Source organism: Gasterosteus aculeatus, chromosome 7, assembly GCF_964276395.1.
Source record: "Gasterosteus aculeatus chromosome 7, fGasAcu3.hap1.1, whole genome shotgun sequence".
In the NCBI taxonomy this organism is placed as follows: domain Eukaryota; kingdom Metazoa; phylum Chordata; class Actinopteri; order Perciformes; family Gasterosteidae; genus Gasterosteus; species Gasterosteus aculeatus.
Genome location: NC_135694.1, coordinates 6926250 through 6942417, shown reverse-complemented (window position 1 = coordinate 6942417; position 16168 = coordinate 6926250). Strand labels below are relative to the sequence as shown.

At 42.8% G+C, this 16168-nt stretch overlaps 1 protein-coding gene across 37 annotated transcripts in view; it reads right to left on the bottom strand.

Moving 5' to 3' along the window:
* ptprda (protein tyrosine phosphatase receptor type Da) overlaps positions 1-16168 on the bottom strand; it is a 292349-nt gene that overhangs the window by 49570 nt on the left and 226611 nt on the right. For 26 of the 37 annotated variants that reach the window (XM_078106303.1, XM_078106307.1, XM_078106314.1 and 23 more), the window contains 2 exons: positions 10330-10475; positions 8298-8439 (listed from right to left, as the gene is read on the bottom strand). In XM_078106303.1, the coding sequence (XP_077962429.1) occupies positions 8298-8439; positions 10330-10475 (288 nt within the window). Of the gene's footprint in view, positions 1-8297; positions 8440-10326; positions 10476-16168 lie in introns of all 37 variants that reach the window. The other 11 variants (XM_078106299.1, XM_078106315.1, XM_078106304.1 and 8 more) reach the window with 1 other exon arrangement.

Genomic DNA, 16168 nt, shown 5'->3' with positions numbered 1-16168 from the left:
ACCAATCCTGTGGTATCTGGAGTTTTCTGTGAAAGCCCATGATCCATTTGTCTCAATACAAATGTATATGTTTCAGTCTTCATAATAACATTGATGGAGGGGATCATTTAGAGAGATTACGTTGGTTTATGTTTCTACCCGGGCCTATTTTCAAATAGCATTTATATTCATCTCATGGGAGAGAGACTGGGGAAAAATTCAAACAATAACAATTAAACTGTACAGTAATTAGTAAAGCGCAGCCTACACAGACATGGGCGTTCAAAAACGATAACATACAGAGAAACTTTTGCAAATGTTCCCAAATCTAGTGAAATTTTTGCAGTGAAAAATAGATTTCTTCCATGCAACAGAAAATAATTGTAGCTGGGCTGATGAAAGTATGCTTTAAGACATTAGTTGATTCCACAGGTATGGAGCACACTAATGAATATTACTGTGAATGTGCAGGGATGCTGCTAATTTCAATTTTCTATTATAGATTCAAGAGGAACAGGACCACTTCAACACAAAGTGGCATTAAGTCTCGTTAGCTTGGCAGCTCTAAACGTTAGTTCAGTAATTTGCTGTACAAATGCAGTCTCTTTACGAAAAGCGCCCGAGGGCCAACAACCGGGGACCATCTATTATCCACTAAAATGTTATTTTACCCTCGTTGCCTCAGGCAGCAAAATACGAATGGATTGAGAGATACTATCCTGTGTGTTCCAGCGATGATGAACGTTTGGAGCAAAATGCAGGAGGAGGGAGGTGAAGGCTCGGGGAGCTCCGGTAACCCGGGGTTCATGCCACTCTGTCTCGGTGAAAAATAGCATCGTCTCCCCCTTTGCCCCGCACTGATTGTTTCTTCCATAAATCCCCTTTGAGGTTGTATAATTAATTAAATGCTGCTTATTTGTCATTAAAAATCCTCGCCTAATGCCTGAGATTATGAGGAAACCATCGTAGAGTGGATCTATTAATCACACAGCCTTTTTTTCCCCCAGAAAAACCTTCACAGACGAACAATTCAAGCCATTCCTCATTGTGAATGACATTGGAGAACTAGTTGTAAAACTTTGACTTACATTATTGAATTCAAACATGGGTAAAACATGTACAGTTCAATTTCCGATGTGGATCAGACAACTGTATATGTTCACATATTAATATCCAACCATCAAATACATAACAGGGTGGCTTTCACAGCTGTGCTCCGTAAAGAAGCAGTCATAGGATTTGTGTTGACATTGAGGAACACTACACTACTTAAAAAAAAATAAAAAATTATTGTGTTTAAAATGGCCGCGCCTGCCATTCCCCAGAGACATTTTCTATGGCCATCCGTGCTGCGCCAGATTGGATCAGCCGAGCACAGGGTATGCAACATGCAACGGAGAAGTATGCCACTTCTGGCAAGGCGCCTCAACTCTCCCCTGGTCCCCGCGTCATTCATAAACATGACGGATTAGCTCCGATGTTCTTCCATTTACAACATAAGCAAAGGGAGTTGTTGGAGGCGAATGAAAGCAGAGAGTGAGCTTTAGTGTCAGATGCCCCTAAGGGGCATACTACTAAAATGGATGGGTAAAGAGGGAGATGAAGCAGGAAGGGCGGAGACGGAGCCTCCCTCTGCAGGCCTGGCTGGGCAAGCAGCAAGACAGGCAGAACGCCAGGCACAAAGCTGCATTTAGGCTCAGGTGCCCCCAACCCTGCTCAGGATTGTATTTAGCATATTCCATTTGCTGCTTGTTAACTTGAGCAATGGTTCCATTTAAGTGCCACATGGATTCAGAGTTGGAGGAAGAAAAAAAGAATATAATATATATGGTTCTGTCATCTTATCTGCCATCAGCACTTTTTTCTATTACCATTAGCAATATTCAGTTTGACAGTGCTTTGAATTAGGAGCCAAACACAAAGCTAAAATGGGTTTTTCTATTTTCTCTCAACTCCATGAAAAACACTTTAGCAGGCGTTGGGTACTTTTTTTTTCTAGCTTTTCCGTAACAGTCCATCAACCATTATTTGATCCTCTTGAGTGCATTAAACATTCACAAATAAAGAGGATGTGGCAGGGAATATATAAACAACCACACTACATTCTCCTTGGAGAGACCCTGTGTCACTTTTAGACGTATTCTGCGAGACATCTGTTCTGTTTTATCTTTCAGGCTTATATGTTCAGCCTCTCACTGCCTACTTGGAATGACTATATGATGCATGATGTGTTAAAGTTGAATATAGTGTATGTCTTGCGTTTTCATCGTACAATTATATTTAGATTACTTTATTTTGTTTCCGGTAAAAGAAGCTGGAGCAAGTCAGGGCTGGGGAGAATCAGGTGAGTCTGCCGACCGGGCAATGAAGAAAGACAGAAGGCAAAACTGCGAGACACTGAGTTGCTTCACTAACCTTCATGTACGATCCATTCAGAGGCAGGTAGGTCAGGTTAATCAAACAGGCATTTCTAATACTTTGGCCTGGATCGTCTCTTGGCATATCATTTGTATCACCAGAAGTTGGTGTAAAGGTTAAATCGGCCGTACGGGACTGTTTTTACGGGCACTGTATGTGCTGTGTATTAATTTAATCGTGAGAAAGCAACCAATCAGCTGCCAAAATGTGTCCACAAAGTCATCCACGCTGTAATGCCTTTTAGCATTCTGTACATGAGCAGATATGCTTATGTACATAACAGACATGTAGGACTTGCCATACACATGTCTGAGGAAACCAACTTCACACAAGTTCACTTTTGAGGAGAGGGAAAAACCCAGCAAGAGCCATTTCAATCATTTATATAGTTAAAAGCTTGCTACAAGAGGGGGGAGTAAAAAGATTATTCATGCTTGCTGACATCCCGCAGAGAAGGACCTCTTGCCTCTCAAAGAGCCCTAATGGAAAATGGGGGTTATATCAGGCTTCTCAAATTCATCAGACGGGCATTCTTCCCAAACATGACTAGGGGGTATGATTGGTGTCACAGCACGCAGCGGATGGCATTGTTTTATTATGGAAATTACAACATTGAGGCCACATGTTTTGTGAATTGACAGCTCGGTTTAACTTTCGATTTTTGCTGTACTGAATGTCATAATGTATAGAGAACTAATCACACCAGAAATCAGTTCAAAGTAGTTTGGTTGTAATTAGGGTTAGCCTTCACAGTTTGCAAATGCATTAGATGCATTTAGGATGACCCTGCAGTATCCAATTGATCTGGTAGAACATAACGTCAGTGGGGCAAACATACTAACATAAGCGACCGTAAAGTACCTGGCTCAGCCTTGCATATTCCTGGTCCCCTCCAATCGCACAAGATCCTCATCGTCATACCTATATATTTGTAGAGGTTGTTGCAAAGGTGTTCATGCCAGCAAGCCAAACTAGGATATTGATTTAATTTCTTGCTAAACAGTTGGCATTGTCTTTGCGAGCATGTTAGCATGCACACATGCAGCCTTACAAAACAGTTATTCCTAGTCTTGTTTAATCTAACATACACAACAATGTAGATCAAAGAAACATATTCACGATATTGAACCATTCTTTACCATGTTTTGTTATTCATTGTCCAACTGTGCTTCCATAAGATGTGGGGAACAATTGGCATTTTTAAGTCAATCATGATCCAATTACGATGCAAGTACAGTGAGGTCACTGCAGAGAACAGTGGCATTGTAAGACTGGAGTGAGGGAAAAGGAAAACAAATAAACAGAAAACACATCCGTCATTTGTCTGAATCAATAATTCTGAATTCAGGAGGTTTGGACGTGGATTAAAAAAAATACAGAGCCACAGTGTGTGGAGAGTTATCTATCATGTTCAGAGTGCAGTCCGAGCGCCTTTGTGGCTCCAACAGATGTTTTCTCTCACACTATGCAGACTGTAAAGTCGAACATCCATCTTGTTGGCAGCGTTTATCCCTTAAATCACCCTGCATACAATACAGGAACTGATTGGCTCCCACCATTAAACGCGCAGTAACATATCAAGGGCTGTGGCTTGTATCAATTTCTGTGAGGACAGTCAACTCCATCTTTTTAATTACAATAATTAATAGCTTGTCTTCAGATGCTCAATTTTTGCTACGTATGAGAGAAAGAGTGAGAGAGATGTTTGGAATTGAGGGGCGCATCAAATCAGTATTGGCCAAATCCCAAGCTATAACTCTGCCTCTGGATATTTTATTAAACATCTAATGGAAAGGAAGAGGATTGATGATTATCTGAAATGAAAGTCCCCATCTGCTGGTGTGAGAGAAACGATGTTGGTTTCTTAGAAAACAAGTGCATCCAAATCTAAAACTAAAAATACCTTTCATTCATATGAAAAAGCTGCAGCGTCTGAAATATCACAGCTGGTGTCGAGGGTAGTCCAGTTTAAAAGGCCTACATGGTGTCATAAGATTAATCGGCATCAATTGTGCTTCATAGTGGATCAACCACATACGCTTTCGTCAGACCTAAAATACTCTTCCAAGAAGTCTATAATATTGTAGTTTAATGTAACAAACCAGTTTAACTGTGAGTCAACATGTTCCCCCAAGCACCCACCACTTTGGAGGAAAACTATATTTTTCCAACAAAATTGAATGTGCCATGTGGCAGCCCCGGTCCGTCGAGTGAACCAGCACATTGTGTGGTAACTGCAGTACTTTTACAAGGGCTTCATCCCCACTGCATCCCTCCGACAGTCCGAGACAGCTGACGTAGCATTAATCTCCCAAAGCAATTTGAGCATGCAGTACAGCTTTTGTTCGTCCCTCACTCTGCACTTGTAAGAAGGAAAGCTTTATACATTGAGAAAATACATTAAAAAAGCATGGCGTTTCGGAATGAGTATTAAGGGACATGTAGGGTTAACACTATCAGTCTCTCAACAGTTTTCTGTTTTTTGACATGCAGGCATGTCCATCTGGTTTCTGCTGACAAGCATCTCAGGGATATCCGTTATCTACCCATGGAATTTAAATTAAGCAGCTTTTGGTGTCTTTTCTTTTTAAGTTTTGAGACCATTTTGTTACGACAATGACAAAGAGCCGAGTGCATACATTGTCTATGAATAATCAACGATCGTGTAGCAGCCCTTTCATTGTATATAGAAAAATCCGCCTCAGCTACTCGGCTTTGACCGTGCCATTGCACCATACAAATGGAAATGATGCATTCTGTTTTTCCGTCACAGGAGAGCGGCTTCCCATTTTTCGTTCCCACTGTCTAGTTGTGCACAACTGCATAAGTTTGCATGCTTGTGTGTGGGGCCACAGGAAATGCGTGTTGACGGCATAATGGGAGTGTGAGGATGCAATATAAATCCTTAATCATGCCTGAATCATGAACTGCAGCCGTCAAATCCACACAGCATTCTGCTGGAACTGCGCCCGGTAGTTTCTTTTGTCTACTTTAAGTTGAGTGTACAAACTAAATCCACACGTTTACGCAGACACCTTCCTCAGGGATATTCATAACTTAGATCAAATACCACTTCACTGAAAATCATTTCCAGCTATGACACCCAAAATGTGTTTTGTCTCCATTTCTCAATCCCCTTCTGTCGTTTTCAATTACATAGCAAACAAAGACGAGCTAAATTCAAAGACCCGAGTCACATACGAGTAGGGTCATCTCCTAGTTAATCAAAACAGAGGGCCGGGAGAAATGGAACACTAACGAAAGCGCAGCTCATGCTGTGGCCGAGCAGATTTGACTCAGAAAACTATTACGTTTCAGGGTTCGCCGTTCATGCAAATCACTTCCCTAAGCCCGGAAGTTCACTGCTAATGGCACTTACCATCAAGTTAGAGACACATTTGAAGACCAATATCTCCGAGTACTTTGGATTTGTCGCTTCAAGTCCCCTCTCCACATAGCATGGCTATTACAACAATGTGCTTTTCCTTCATGGAATTGGGCACCAACCCCCGAGGCGAGCTTCCCATAACAGATGCTTTGGAGTTGTTTCCACAGACCATTGGAGCCCAAATGAAGTAAACAGTCACTTTATACGTATTAGACTTGCTGTTGTAGCACTTATTTGTATTTCCTTATTTATTTATCCAATCCTGTATCACACACTACACTAAAGGGGCCAAAGGAGGCGAGAGATCCATTTTTTGCTGGTCATGATGACAGATTTGACTCCAAAAATGTGTAGTTTTTCAAACTGCAGTTAATGCCATGGGAAATGATGAGTGGCAAACCAGCTGTGCTGTGTTTATTGTACTTTACAAAGTAGCTACGGCAAGAGGGAGCATTTTGATTTTGGTCTCCTAAATAATATACAATGCCTCCTTGAGATAACCTTGTGTTGCGTATACAGCGTGCTGCCCCCACAATGCGGCCCAGCAGCTTTACTCCAAGGTCGTCTGTATGTTGGGTCGTTTAATTAAAAAATCAGCTTTAACATCCAATTATGGATGTCTACAACTGCAGTTATATAAAGTTATAGCGAGAGTTTTTGTTACGATAGCAATTACTATCTGCGTCGAGCCTTGAGGCATCATTTCTCCTTTTGTGTATATTTGATTTTCATCTAGCTTCCCTTCCTTTGTCTGTCAAGCCAAAACTGTTATCACTGCTCATAATAATTACTCCGTTTTTTTTCAAATTTATTATTGACTGTTTCATGACCAGGGTCTACATAATAACACGGGTCCTCTGTCAGACCTACAGCACACTAGATGTCTAGCAAACGTAAATGCTTGACCTGATAATAGGTTAAACACCTGTCGCATCATAGCGGTGGTGAGACAGGGTAGAGAAATTAACATATATACTATTTGTGCTGCCTGTAGCCAGTCACATGACAATATATTTAAGGGTTTACATGCATACATGCATCCACTGGACGCAATGTGAGGACAGGGAGCACTGCCTTTATACTTGAAATACGGCCATGAGAGAAAAAAAGTTGTTCCAGTTTTTCAATTTAGTTTCTCCTTTTTTTCCACCCGTGATAGGCCTCTACTCCCCTCAATACATTGATGGCAAAGGAGTGCCAGCAGGAGAGCGAAATGGAAATGGTAATAAACATGCTAATGCCAGGCCGTGGAGCGGGGGAAGAACACCTTCTGTACCCGTCCCATAGCTATCTGTTTGTGTGTGTGTGTGTGTCAGGGGAAAAACAGAGATGGAGAAAGAAGAAGCGCATAAGGGAACAGGAAATGCGCAGGGTGCTGCATACGAGAGCACGTGCACACAGACACACACCCTCACTTTGTGCTCCGGAGTAAACAGGCGAGAGCTGCATGTGAACGTGCCACCTTTCTTTTTCAATCTGCCTCTGGAGACAGTGCAAAGGGTCTTTTGTGAACCCGTTGGTGAGATAAGAAGCAGGAGAGGGGGAGGCTCCTCAGGAGACTTGCAGAGCCAGCTTTTTCTCCTTTTTTTTCTCTAGGATGGAAGCACCCCTCTCAATAGAAACTCATTTGCCATGTTGTGTAATTGTGGTACATAATGGAGCACACCTCATTCAGGCGGCCTAAGGCATTTTTCTAAAGTCATTTTCTCCACTCACAGCCAAACAATCATTCTTTAGAGCGATATTACTCAGCCTTTTAAGCTCTGGACCACCACATATTTTGCTTTTGAATGAAATGTTGTGTGTAATCAGGATACAATGTCGACGGGTTCTTATTCTAAAAGAGGTACTTTCAACCAACTTGATATTTGTCATCCCACTTATATTCTCATTGTTACATGTAGGTAAACAAAGTGGCTGACCTTTACCTTTTGGATTATTACATAAGTGTGTGTAGATGAGGCCTTCTATTAACAGCCCCCCCCCCCGCACTCCCATCCGTTACTGAAAGGTAATGGCATTAATGCCTGGGTCTCAAATACTATCATAAAAAGTATATAGTTGGCAATCAAATTAGAAAAGACCGCTTTATTTGTTACACGGCCAGAGAATATCAAAGCTGAAAGGCAGAGATGAAAAATGACTGATTTGAAAATGATTGCTGAGCTTTCTATTAAACCACCACAGGCTAGGAACGGATGGCTATTTGCATAATTTAACTGGCATCTTAATTATTGTGTCAGGAATCCGTATGCAAATGACTTAAGTCACTTAGAAACATAAACTTACTCCGCTAAACGACTAATGGACTAAATCGTATCAAGTTAAAAGACACAACGTGAGCGTAACCGCGGCCTGTAAATTGGTTTGACGAAGAAACAAAGAAAAAGGACACGACCGACACAGCAAGTAAATTCAAGCTTACCTTGGTTAGCCTGGAGAAAAATGGCACGTTAGAGGTGTGTGTATGTGTGTGTTTTTTCTTCTTTTGGGGCAGCTGAAAGGGACCTACCACGTAAAACAGTGAGTCTGGTGGTCGCGCTCGTCTCTCCAACACTGTTGGAGGCGACGCATTCATATATGGCTTCGTCTCGGGGCGTGCGCAGTGGCTGAATTCTTAGCACTGAACCAGAGCCGTCGTCGAACTCTATCACCTGCAGGTGCGAGAAACAGGATATGTTAAAGGAGATTTTTTGGTTCACAATGGGCGCGGCGCCTCCCGCAGAGAAGAAGACAACACGGTCGAGGACATTGGGCTGTCGACACTGATGGTGATTGACACGATGTGCTTCCCACGGCAGAAACAAAAGCTACTGCGTACTTTACATAAAGACCTAGTGATTTCATGTTCATTTAGGATGATAGTGGTTGTATGCTTACGTACAAAGAGTAACATCAGGATATGTGCAGTATTGCTATGTGTATTGGTAGATACTGAGCATATTTGATTTCAAGAGTCATTATTTGGCCTTTTGGTTGTAGCTATGTCATGTTGTGTGTTCAGATGTCTTTTAGTTAATGAGCAATATTTACTCCTAATTTTTACATTAATTGGTAAAATAATTGATGCGGCTGACTAACTTTAAGAATGGGGATAGTGATGGTGGTCAGAATTTCTTCCTGGATATCGTGTCTGGGTATCGTTGTGGAGTGAAATTTAAGTCTGAACGTGTCCCACTCTTAAAGTTAACACTCTATCTCTTGGGAAAGCATTACACTGGGTTGTGTTAATGGTACAGAAACAAGCACAAACAGTAAAATGTGACTTGATAAACGATTACTGACAATTGTACCATGAAGTGAGATAGTGGTACATAAGACAGGACCGACTGTATTGGACGAACGACACATAAAATGCTGACAAACAGGTGTTTGTTGTAGCTTATTCAGCTATTTTTGCATGCTACATGTTGTATACTCACTGATTTTAGAAAACCCTGTATCATTACTCAATTGCTTTTAAGCATAGAGGTAATTCCAAAAAAGATAGACCAGAGACCTCAACTCAATGCACAAGCGCTCGCTCACACACACACACACACACACACACACACACACACACACACACACACACACACACACACACGCGCGCAAAGGCCTACAGACATTTTCAAAGTTGACAGTACATCTGTGCGTGTTGGTTAACAATACAACATTTCATTGGCCGAGCTCTAGCTGTGTTGGAATTCAGGCTGACAGCAGGTGGTGGTAAAGAAATCAAAACACCATCCTTTCATGATCCAGCAGATTTAGAAGTTGTGAGACTTCTAAAAGGAAGTGGGCTTTTGTCAGGAAATGATGAGGCAGTGCATGATTGAATGAGCACGAAACAGCGGCAGCAGCCCGCAAGCCTTGTGGAGCAATGAGAAAATGAAAACTAGCGTGTTAGCATTCAGCACGTCGAGCGTCACTATGAACTTTGATAAGATTGGGTTTCTGTGGGCATGGGATGCAAAAAAAAAGGCGGGAAGAGATCTCGGGACTCTGTTAAGCCATTGCTGCGGTGCAGTAGCGAGCGAATATGGCACCGAGAGCAGAGGATAGTTTCGGGGACTGTCACAGAAATTAATAGAAATCTTATCAGAGTTCTGCAACGACTTGTTATTTCTCTCGGGTGTTGAGCCCAAGTGCAGATTAAAGATGTCCAGAAATCAAAACTTCAGCCATAAAAAGCAGGGTAGGACATGCATTTAGATTAAGATGCCACAAAGCAGAAGGATATTTCGAAGTGGCACGACTCCACTTTGCATAAAGCTGGCAAATGTGGCTCGATTGTCGCACCACAAGTAGTCTTTTCTTGGCTTTTATTGAATTACAAATCTTGTTGCCAGATCTTTAGTGTACTTGCTCATTAAAACTTATGCACGTAAAAAAAAATGCATAGCCGGCACAGCTATTGGAGCCTGCTAATGCGTGGTGGCAAGGCAAGGGCGAAAAGCAAGCGAGCCGTGCTTAGATGGATTATGTGCGAGCCGAGCCAAAAGCAGTGCTTGAAGCATTCCCATTTTGTCGAGCATTTTACATCAGAACAATAGACCTAATACCTCAAATCTCTGGTTGCTGACTTTCTTCCCCTTCTTGTTCCACACAATCTTCGGTCGTGGATCTCCGGTGGCTTGGCAGATGAAGGATGCCACGCCTCCTTGCACGCCTGTTTGGTCATTGGGGGTTCTTAAAAACTTTGGTGGTGCTGGAGGGAGACAGAGAGAAGAATAAAAGATTACAAAAATAGTTAGTAAGCACGCTAAGCTGTGTCGACAGAGAAATTAATCTCTCTTATCGAGCCTGAGGCACTAGGAAGCAAAATAAAGTTGCAGATTTCAGCATGTGGAGGTCAAGACGAGAGATTCATTGTGAGTGGAAACGGGTGATCAGTGGTTAAGATAGAAGTTTAAGGACAGAGGGCATTTTATCTTGACTGGGAGTCTACATAACTGAAAATCTTTTGAAGTATAACTGAGACTTTGTGGGCACTTTTAAAGTGAAATTCTTGGATAAAAGGCCACATTTCTGTGGGAAAGTAAGAAAGAAAAACGGTTGAGATCAATCACAATTGTAGTCAGATATTTGAGGCAAGGCTGTGAAATATTGAAAAAATTTGTAGTGACTACAGTCCCAAAGCAGAATTGGTAAACCTTGGATTACATTTGAATGACACTTATCTTTATCGAGCTGTCTATATGCTGGACATCCAGTGTTTCTAACAACCTATGCTAACATGTTTTGAACAAAATTCCGAAGCTTGCCTATCCGTTCACTAGCAGAAAAACACCAATCTCTAGAACTCTGGTTCCCCACGCAATGAGACACGGACCGCATCAGAACCTCGCAACGCGCTGATCGGCGATGAGAGCGTTCTCTTGCTCCTAATTGGTCCCTCAATTCAGCGCAACAAGTCAAGTGGAAATGCAACGTGGGTGGAAATGCTAAAAATGCAGTGGAGTGGAAGTGAGAGAATAGCAGAGTGGAACATTGTTTGCTGTGTGTGGCCAGGGAACGGTGTACAACCGGTTCGTTTGTTCAGGCCCTGATCCCGAAAACAGTCGAGAGAGCTGCAGCCATGTTCTGATTTATTTTAGAATTGCTGTACAGTTTGCCAAGTAAAATTATTCCACAATATTTAAAACAATTTTCATGAGCTTATGGTCAACAAAAGAAAGTCAAAACACATGAAAGTGATGAGCAATCAGGAAGCTGCATCTCATTGACATTGTGATTTTGAGATCTACATTTCAGCGCCACCCTAATGATGCGGGCTAATTTTTAATAATGTTGTAGTGCTTCGTCAGGCTCCTCTAGTATTTTTCATCTAAAGCTGGAGTACCGGCTCCAGTGGGAGGTGCGGCTCCATCTGTCCCGGAGCAACTGTATGCCTTTTTATCAATCACTTCAGCAGGCCATTGAGGGCCACACAGCTGGGGTAATGCCAACCATCTGAATCCCCTCATCTGTGTGGGCTGATTTCCCCCTCCCAGATTGTCCTGCCCAGCAGCGGCGAGCGAGAGAGCGACAAATTAACCTGCGGGCTTCACGGCGAGGGTTGACATAACGTGCGGTCAGCAATCAAAAGGGCCAACAGATAAACAGGCGAGCAGCTGGGCCTCCAATGGGCAAATGAGTGTGGGAAATCACCTGATTGTCTCATGACACAAGCACCTACATTGAAATAACCCCCCCTCCTCCCTAGACATACAAACACTTATCAGCGGCACTCTCTCGCGCAGCGGCTGTCAGATCGGACAGGTGGGAAGCGGAGTTGACGTGGTATAATTTGTATAAAAGCACCATTATATCTGAATTTGCACTTTATCTCATTGACTTTGCTGGGGTGTGGTGCACATTGTCATCCAGCCAAGAGGGTGCTGATGGGTAATTTATATGCTATTGGGGCTGTTTTTCGCTCCGGGGGCCATTCATTATGGTTCGCTGCGTCTCCCCACGCCGGCTGTGATAGACTACTAGGACATGTTCGGGAGATCAGCACTGGAGGTGGGGGAGGGTGGGGGGGAGTCATTGCACAATGGGGAGTGATTGAGGCGTGACATGGAGGTAATAGTGTTTTCACAGACATGGCCGCTGATAGCACCATCATACCCCCATTTTAGGTCTGCCGCTGACAAACATCCATTTTGGTCGACTGGTCGTACGGCTGCAGGGAGACCGAGGCAGATTGAAACCACCGTTTTGTCCGAACGATGCCACGACGGGAACCTTGGAATCAACTAAGAAGATTTGCTCCTTTAAACAGTCGTGCGTGCACCACAAAGAAACCTTTCCCCACAGACAAACCGCACAACTACATCAACCACAATGACGCTAAAGCTTCTACAATAAGAGCATTCAAAGATTTACCTTGAGAACATGTAAAATCAAATTAGCCTATAATGAAATAAAACGACCGCTATCTAGTCTCTACCTCTGCAGCGCGTTGGTATCTCCTTTGAGAGGTAACCATGAATTAATGCCAGGGACGGGTTAATCCACCGCTAAGATGTCGGCAGCAAACAAATGAGAAGTATAAAGCCTGTCGCTATCTAAACGGCAGGTGACATGGGCCTGTGCCTGTTCTCCTCTCTTTATCTTAATGTAACCTCGTTCACATCGCTGCGACAGGAAGGGGACAAGAGCATCGGACCATCCGTTGCTCTCTTTTTTATGGATTAACGCAATGTTAATAGTGACTGACTGAAAGCTTTAACTGTTGTTAAGAACACCCATGTCTGCAGGGCTGAGGGGGAAGAGCATTTCATTTCTGGAAGTATCTCATTTTTTATGGAAAGACATAAATGTAACCCGCCAACAATGTACCCAGCACATTTTACTACTGTTGCTGCTACTATGAACGATCCCCATAATTCCCCCCCAATGTTTAAGGCCTTTTAAACCTACCATTTAAATAAAGTGGTCGATCAATCAATAATATGTTTTTAAGAGACCACCACCACTCTGGGGTAGTCTTTCCCTTTACCTCCAGGCTGCAGAGTTCAACAACCTCGCTTGGATCTGTGACTAAGCTCTTGGGCTTGTAACGGTTTACCGAGAAGGGACCAGGGCCGTAACCAAGCACACCTCTTCCATGCAAACACAAAGACAATGTTACCAGGTGTATAACTGCACTAGCTGAGCTCCATCGCGCTACATCAAAGGGAGCTACGGTCCAAAGCGGAGAAGAGGCAGCACCATAAATTACATTATGAAAGGTAGGCCACCTAAAGGCTATATGCCGAGAGTCATATCATTATTTTTCCACCCTGGGTAATCATCAGCCTTAAAACAAATAAATGGGAATGGATTCCTTGATTGAAAGCTGATTTCCTGAAAAAAATAACTTCTGTAATGATAAATAAAGTTAGAATGGTAAACGACTAACGGTTGAGTGGACTGAGTAACGGAGCCTAATGACGACATATTTCTTTGTCAGCATGCTAAACTGGGAGGACAGTTGGGCTCAGAGCATCTTGCAGATCTGCATTCATCACAAGTCTGTTTGATGTTGGCTTAACTTAAAGCCAAGCATGCATTTAAATACTGTTCTCAAATAGATCAGAGTTTGGGTTTCCCTCATAATGGCGAAAAACATTTAAAGTCATCAGGGCTCCGCCACGACTAAAGTATGATCTGCCAAGCCTTTTAAAGAGCATGAATCAAAGAGTGGAGAGAAGAACATTAATAAACCCACTTTCAGTTGGAACCTCTATTCGGCACAGACACCAGTCCAAGACGGCTCGGTTTTCACAATTACACTGACTGACATATTCAATTTCATTTGCATGAAAAGGGCCATTTCCTCTCTGAATCTTTAACTTGCAGGGTGAGGTGGGGTTGTGAAGGGCGATAATTAATCCTACCACATTGGTTGGCAGTCTACAAATACCCTGCTCCATTTTGGACATACGGGTGGAAGAAAGGAACATTCAAAGATGCCATTAACCTCATTCGACATCTTTAAGCCGAAGCCTATCAGTTCTTTGCTATTGATGAATTTTCACAGTGGTGCAAAAAGGACCGAGTGGGGTGGCTACTGTTGGAAGAGGGTATTTGTGATGCACGTCGTATTGAGTATATATCCGGGACATTTGATCATATAATCTTTTGAATTACATGGCAACGATTTCATTGTCATATGTGTGTTTGTTTGAATATAGAGAGGTGCAGAGGGCTGGGTTTGTTGTTGGCTGTGATTGCAATTCTGTAGTTTATAAAGCAAAACCGCCTCTATGCATTAATTAACTAGCCATATAGCGTTCAGAACCATGTGACCCCATGCCAGAAAGAAAACGCATTGATAAAAATGCAAACAAACCAGAGAAGCTAAACCACACATACATTACACAGCTATCTGCAGCACTGTGATAAAAAATGTCTCTTTTGTAATGCTGAGGAAACAAACTGCATATTGTATGGACTCACAAAGCAGAAAGAATGAAAATGAATCGGAGCTTAATTAGAAATGTTGGCTGATTTGAATTGCATGCTCATCGGTAATCTTGCCTTAAATGGAAACTGAAATTCTTATTGCAATTAGTGGTTACTTGAAAAGGGGATATGGCCTCGAATGACTGTTAATTACTGGATCAGGAATAGTACATTAATTCACTGCGGAGGTTTTAATGCAGTGCAATGACGGGGACCGGCTCCTCCATCAATATTGTGCTGCTTGTCACACATAATGAAGTTCAGAATACAAGCATTCTCATACACTGCGCCCCCTCTGCCCCCACCACCACCACCCAACAGCTAAAATGTGCTCTTTAAGCAAAATTCATAACAGTCATTATGTAAAACTAATTCAATAGAACATACAAAAATGCAGCCCTAATGACACATTAATATTGAGACTCCATATGGGCACCAGGGCTGCGGGTCCATTTTGCGATGGGGTCGGCTTCTCTTATTTGGCTCATAAGGCGCCAAGAGTCTCCCGTGAATAAATAAACGCATATCATCAATTACAACACAGCTCCTTGCCAGATATTTAACCCAATGACTGAGATGGCAAAAATCATATTCTAATGTGACTCCCTTAACCCCAGTACGTGTGTGTTACTCATACTCGCTGGCACTGCCAGGCGAGCCTAAGAGCTCTGCAGGAGTTGGAGCCCGTTTGCACATTCAACAGCAACAGCTTGAAAAAGAATGGCTAATAATGTTGTCCCACATTCAATGCACTGACAGATTCGGACTGGGGGGCTGAGGGGGGGCTCCAGAGGTGCACTACCTATCATACACATTCAGCAACACACCGACACACACTCTCCTGGGTGTTAGAATATTCTTGCTGGATGGAGAGAACATTGCAAATGGGCGAACAGCATTAATAAATTGGGAGTCGGGACAATTCAGAATTCTGGAAAGTTCCATTAAATAAATATGAAGAGTTATTCAGGGAAGAGTGGCGGTAGTCTGTGTTTTGTGGGATAAGATGGCTTCTGAAAGGCCCCCTAGCTCAATTGTCATTGAAGATGAAGCAAAACCCTTTGAGTAATGACAGAACGTCAGTGACGTCGTTTTCTCTCTGGTATGGAGCTGTGTTTGCAGAGCGAAATTTGCACCCCTTTTCATCTCTCTCTCTTCATGAGTGCGTCCCTCTAGGAGACACGCACACACCTACACAAGCACGCCACCGCCATCTCCCACAGGACACATTAGCGAGGTAGAGGGATCCAGTTTGTCACTTAATAAAACGGCCCACTCAAACAGATGGCCTTGTTCAACGCTTTAAAAGCTGGAGCCGAATCGCTGCTGTGGCAAATCTGACACATGAAAGCCCACCTCCCTTTGCGGTGGAAAGCAAACAGAAGGAAACGTATAAATATTGAATTGCGCCACTGTTGGCGCGAGACCATTCGCTAGAGAGGGGGAAAAAGTAAAACAAGAAGCGCA